Raw genomic sequence first — 6,000 nt, forward strand, 5'->3', positions numbered from 1 at the left:
GCACACAGGAGTACCCGAGTGATTTTGTTTTCCTCCAGCAGTTGCCTGCAGCCTGTCCACTTGTCCAGTAAGTTCCTGATCTGGAAGATGTAAACCTGTTAGGAGCTGACACTTGCTTTCAGATGAAGGATTTGAAAGCATACGGAGGACCTGTGTGCCATTATGATTTGTGTTTTCTCTGCTACTGTTCTTCTCCTCCAGCTGGCAAAGCAGGGTCAAGTCTGTAGATAAATTGCAGTAGGAAAAACCTAGAGACTTTCGTCTGTCGCTTCAGAGGGAGAATGAGTGGGTGGGCCGGCCCTCCCAGACGCTATGCAGCCTTAGATAGTTTTCCCTGCAATGCTGGYTGGTCCCACCATAGGGGTTTCTCTTTGATGTTCAGCCTTGTGACTGCACATCGATCAAACGCTTCTTTTGCTTCAGATCTGAACTGAGACATCATTTGTCTTGAATATCTTTCCCAAGAAATCAGTCATGAGCAGCATCCACTGGGTACAAAAATCACTAGAAAAGTGTCCTTAACGACGATTTTGGCTTGGGAGAAATGACTTTAGAGAACTGAGGTTTTTATAAGTAACTGGTTGCATCCTTGCAGGCTGCCATCTTAAATCTGAATGACAATGGAGAAAGGAAGCAAAAATATTTTCTTCACTCAGAAATGGAGTTTCTTGCTAAACCTGAGAGCCTTTTTGAAAGCAGAAAGTTATGACAATGTGGCACGGCATTTTTTTGTTTTCCTAGTAAATAATTTGGGCTTTTCATAATGGAAGAAACAATAACAACAATAACAACAAAAAAAATCATAGAACATCTAGTTCACGTCTATTCAGCAGCATTGTGCTAATAATACTGAGAAAATGCTTAGCACTTTGCACCAGCATATTCTTTCGTTTTTTTCTGAAACCAAACGTAATTTTCTTTTTTAAAATGCTTATTCCTGCAAAGTGTTTTGCTGACCTTTACAGGTGTTTAGGTTATTTACTTCATGGTTCTGATGCACTGAGAACAATCTTAATTCTATTTGGTACTTTTATTAAAACGCAGGCACAAATAAAGGAGTGCTCTTACACAGCAACCCTTTCAAATTTGTTAGACATGTCCTACTGCAGCAAATCTGAATGTCTTTCATCTTCATCCTAAAGGTCTTTTCTCTGCTGGCTGCCACCCTAGCGTAGCTGAAGTGAAGTGAATGTAAGTAGTAAAGACAGGAGCTTCAGGTATAGCATGAATAATGACAACTGCCAAAATATCTGTGCACAAATTTCTAGAAATAGCATCAGACAGTGGAGAATTACCACAGTGAATGCATGCTAAGGGTGGAGTGGGTTGGTGAGTGCAGAAATTTTGCTTAGTGATGCCTTGAAACTGAAGATTGGAAAGTCCTGGTCAGTGTGGGAGCTGGGATTTTGCAGCACTTCTGCCCCATTCAGTTTCACTCAGGCCAATCTTTACTTCTCTAGTAAACCTAAGAATATAAAACCATAAAATGAGATTCTTGCTAGTCATGTAAAACTCCTAGTTGCATGCCTTTAATTCTCAGTGGAGGTAGCAAATCTCAATTATCTATTCCATTTGCAGGTTCAGGATGTTCCTCTTCAGGCAGTATGAGTCAGCTTTACCCCTAGAAATGTAGGGTTTGATGTATGAATAGAATTTCTCATGAAGATTTTATTTTTACTTAGAGATATTTCTGTCCCATTTATACCAAAGGAACAGGGAAGAGGATGTAAAAAACATCTCCCACATATGAAAGTCTAAAACTGTGTCATTTTCACTGCATTCTGTTAGTCTGTCTGTTCTGTCCTGTCCTGTTTGCTTGCTTTCATTACTRCTTAGTTTTTTCCTGAATTTTACCACATCTGTGACCCTTCATTACAAAATCCTATAGGAGCGATTTCAAAATCATTGCTAAAGATGGACTTGAGTGCCAGATTTATTAGCGGAAAAGAGGAGGATCGGTACTAGTAAAATACAACTCCCAAAGTTTATTAGAACAGAGCGTGCATTGCCTGTGCTAGACATAGGGCTGTGTTACCCCAAATTCGCTCCTTTGCTTGTTCCAGCGTGATCTGAGCACCAGAACACTTTGTCTCGTGAGAGCTGACAACCCACTGGGCTGTGTTTAAAGGAAGCTGTTAGGAAGTTGTTAATTTTGGCCTCTGCGAGTAAGAGCGAAGGCACGCTTTGAACAGTGCTGTGCGTGCTGCGGAACGTGGGGGCCCGCAGGTGTACTGGTCCAGGCTGGGGCGATGCTCTCATCCTCGCGGGAGCGTTCAGCGTTGCGTAGCAGTGCGTGTTGTGACGGGCTTTGCCCTGCTGGCAGTAAATACCCATGCGCAATGTGCCGCCTGCCCTCCTGATGGGCACTGTGCTCTCTTCCCTGCAGTACGGCATAAAGAAGAAGGAAGAAAGGGAAGCAGAGGCCCAAGCTGCACTGGAAGCTAACGCTGAAGGGAGCCTGACTCGCCCAAAGAAGGCGATCCCCCCTGGCTGTGGTGAGGAAGAGGAGGAGGACGAGGAGAGCATTCTGGACACAGTCATCAAATACCTACCGGGGCCCCTGCAGGACATGTTCAAGAAGTAATCACTGCAGATTGTCAGACTGGCACAAACAGTACCGCAACGAATTTCTCGTTTGCCCAATGGGGATATACAACCTTGCCACCCATCACGCAGCCCTCCCCATCTCTGCCCTCTGCTGCTCACTAGGACATGCCTCCGCTTCCCTTGCCCCTCCAACTGCTTCTCCCCCTTCCCTCCACCCCAAGACTCATCTAGTACCTTTTTTTGTAAATAGTCACATCCAATAGACGCCTCTGAATGGATGTAAGAATTATAAAGCTGCAATCTACACAATTTTTATTATAAGCCATAGTACTATGTATGTTAAATAAGCAACTGTACATTAAGCAGAAATAAGGAACAGCCTCACATGTGTTTCCATCCAAAGCAGGAAAGAGTGTTCACTAAATGTGAACAGTGGCCTCTTTAATTTTCCTTAATTATATTTTTAGTATTAATATTGATAATAATTATGTTATTGTTATTAATGTTCTTGTTGATTGGGTTATCTGCTGTTGAGCACATCTCCCATTAGAAGAGATGTCTCAGTTCTCCCATGGAAACAGAGCTTTTCTATTTTAATTCCGTCACTGGCATAACTAAGAGATCATTTGGAGGATAAACCATGTGTGACTTGTGTCTCCGACATCACTGAGAGCTGTGAAAGAACTGAGTCATCTGCCCTTGGTTGCTGATAGAAGTTAACTGTTTCAGAATCTAACCAAGAGTCATATTGCTTTGGGAATTAGCCATACCCTTAACTTGAAAGAGCAGATTTGGGTCTGACAGGTGCCATCCTGAGAGCTGGAGCCATGGTGGGTGTGGTGATCTGGTAGAGCACTTACCCATCCCTTCGAAGCCAACAGCCTAGCAGCCCTTCAGCGCAGCTAGCTGCTCTCAGTAGCCAACCTTCCTGTTTCTACCCAATGCCATATTTATCAATGCCATTCCCAGCAGTGCTTTCAGGAGAGACGTCTGGGCTCCTGCAAACTGTTGCTGCTGCATCCTGCTCCCATGTGCCCCCCACAGTGCGTGGGCAAGGCAGGGGGGCTGAGAGGTGGACATGGCCCTGCAGAAGGAGAACTCCTGAGTTCACCTTCTCTTTTTCATGCTAAATTCCTCCAGTGCCTTGGGGAGGTTAGTTATTTTTCTGTTTTGGTTTCTCCAGCTATAAAATATAGGTGTCAAACTATATCTACTATAAAAGGATAATRTGAAGGTAAATTACAAACTGTTTATGTAGTACTACTGTACAGGAGCTAAGTAGTGTTATAAGAGTTTGTGGCATCCATTGATACCAGTAAGCTGGTAAGAAATCTCTCTCTGACTATTATTTTTGAAGCCTTTCCCAGATACAGCTTCAGAGGGTTCCTCAGTACAGAACCTGCTGGTATTGAGGAACTGTGCAAGAAAAGACAAATTCTCCTGAAGATGTTGACTAGCTAGTGCACACACAAAAAACACAGACACACTCATTCTTATATATAGGCAGACTTATCTGGGACACAGCCACTTTATCATCAGGTATCTGACCTGTCATCTGAAGAGCTGATCTTGGAACCTTTGCACTCTGCTAGGTCTCTGCAGTAGATGGCGTGGGAACATCACACCATCTTGGTTTCACAGTTCTGTGGGAGAATCACGATTTGCCTTGCAGACCTAGCATTGCCTGTCCCTATCATGGGAACAATAGAGTTTCCTAAACAGGTGGAACAGATCTGAAAGCAAATACATATTTTCCATTCACAACAGAAAGGAAAGCAATCACAGATACTAAATTATGTACCTAAAAATAAGAATCTTATGTCAGTGGAACTTGTTTGATGTGCTTGTTCCACAAAACAGAAGTTAGGCAAATATCTAAAAACTTTCTTGAATCAGAAGATTAAAAAGATACCTACTATCTTTTTTAAGTAAGAATCAGCAATCTGCACCATATTTAAGGCAGTGAGTTTGTGAATTCTGTGCATTTTGTCAGCATCTCCCACAGTAGAGAAAAAAATTATAAAAAGGAAGAAAGGTATTTTGTGCTCTTCTACCCAATTCTTATTCAGGCATGATAGTCTTTGTTGKTTCCCAGCTGGCTTTACCATCATTTTCCATGAACCTAAGGCAGAGGCTGAAGGAGCTGAATGACCTCCTACATCTCAGAGCCAGCTGTTAAACATTCAACTTATTTCAGTTTGGACAGACAAACAAGACATGTCTAATTCATATGTAAGCTATCAAGGGCTTCCTAGGGGAAAAAGCAGCCTTGTTTTACTTTTTCAGATATTGTTKGTTTTTTTTTTCCCTTAAACTTTCATTTAAAGTGAGGTGAGAGTCTCCCCTTAAGACTTTTATGACCCAGACCACTTTTTACCTCTATATAAATTCTTGGGGATATCGCAGCAGTGTTAAGCAATTTATTCTCTAGGGAGTGTGTCCTGTTCACCCCATGCAAGTTCAGCAGCCACCAATTTGAGCCCATTTAAAGTAGACCTCAAAGAACTGAAAAATTTATTCTCACCACAAAGGCAGCAGCTCTTTCTGATGCTCTGCCAGGGAGGGAAATGTGTCCAACATATCCAATATCCAGGGAAGGAATACATCCAATAAATCTAATACTCTTGTAAACTAACAGGCAGATGGCCTGGAGTTTTGCTCCAGCCACTCACTGGTGCTGGTCTCCTAGCCCAGGTCACAGCGGCACAAGAGCATTGATGCCTTCTGAAATGTCCCGATTTCAGTCTCCCGTGTTCTCCCATGAGTAAGCAGGAGCACGAAGAACGTGTTCCTGCCCARAGAAGTATATCCGTTCACGTTCTCCTCTGGCCTTGCCCCAGAGGACTCTACAAGCGAAAGTCTGCAGAGGCAGACCATTCTGCGTGGCTTTGGCCTTTCTCTATCCCTCACTTTTCTCCCTTTCCCTTGCCATGACCAYGAACTCCTTTCTTCATCCAGCCAAACACCATTCCAGAGCTCAGGGGAAGGGGGGGGGCAGATGGGAGCTGGTGGCTTCCTTTTTAATTTTACTTTTTTCCTTTGTTGAAGAAACGTGGCCGAAGATGCACCACATGCCTTGAGCAGGTATTGCTTGTTTTTCCTCCTTTACCTTTCAGCTCACATGGGTTCTGGGCCTGTCTCCAGGTTCTTCCTCATGCTCCAAGTGCCTCAGCCACTTTGCAGACGGTCAATAGCACGCTGCTCTCCCTGCTCTGCTCCGGCATGAGGTGCMCAGCACCTTCCTCATGGGTGTTGACCTTCCCCCCCCCCACCAGCAGTCAGATGCAGATCACAGCACTTGCACAAGAGCAAAGAGGAGCCTGGTTTGTTGTTTGGGTTGTGATCATCCCTTTGTCTTCCCATGCCACTGTTTTATTTGTACCTCCAGTCTGTTCAATCTCAGGTAATGAGGTCTTCTGTTTCTTATTTTTTTTTTTTTTTTTTTTTATTATT

At 43.5% G+C, this 6,000-nt stretch overlaps 1 protein-coding gene across 1 annotated transcript in view; it reads left to right on the forward strand.

Annotated features, from left to right (window-relative positions):
• CPLX1 (complexin 1) overlaps positions 1-5,991 on the forward strand; it is a 119,753-nt gene extending 113,762 nt beyond the window's left edge. The window contains exon 4 of the mRNA XM_085302109.1: positions 2,387-5,991. Within this exon, the coding sequence (XP_085158235.1) occupies positions 2,387-2,584 (198 nt within the window). The 3' untranslated portion in view covers positions 2,585-5,991. The remainder of the gene's footprint in view (positions 1-2,386) is intronic.
• The last annotated feature ends 9 nt before the right edge of the window (positions 5,992-6,000 follow it).

This window comes from Rhea americana, unplaced genomic scaffold, assembly GCF_003343005.1.
Source record: "Rhea americana isolate MKP2758 unplaced genomic scaffold, rheAme1 scaffold_186, whole genome shotgun sequence".
In the NCBI taxonomy this organism is placed as follows: domain Eukaryota; kingdom Metazoa; phylum Chordata; class Aves; order Rheiformes; family Rheidae; genus Rhea; species Rhea americana.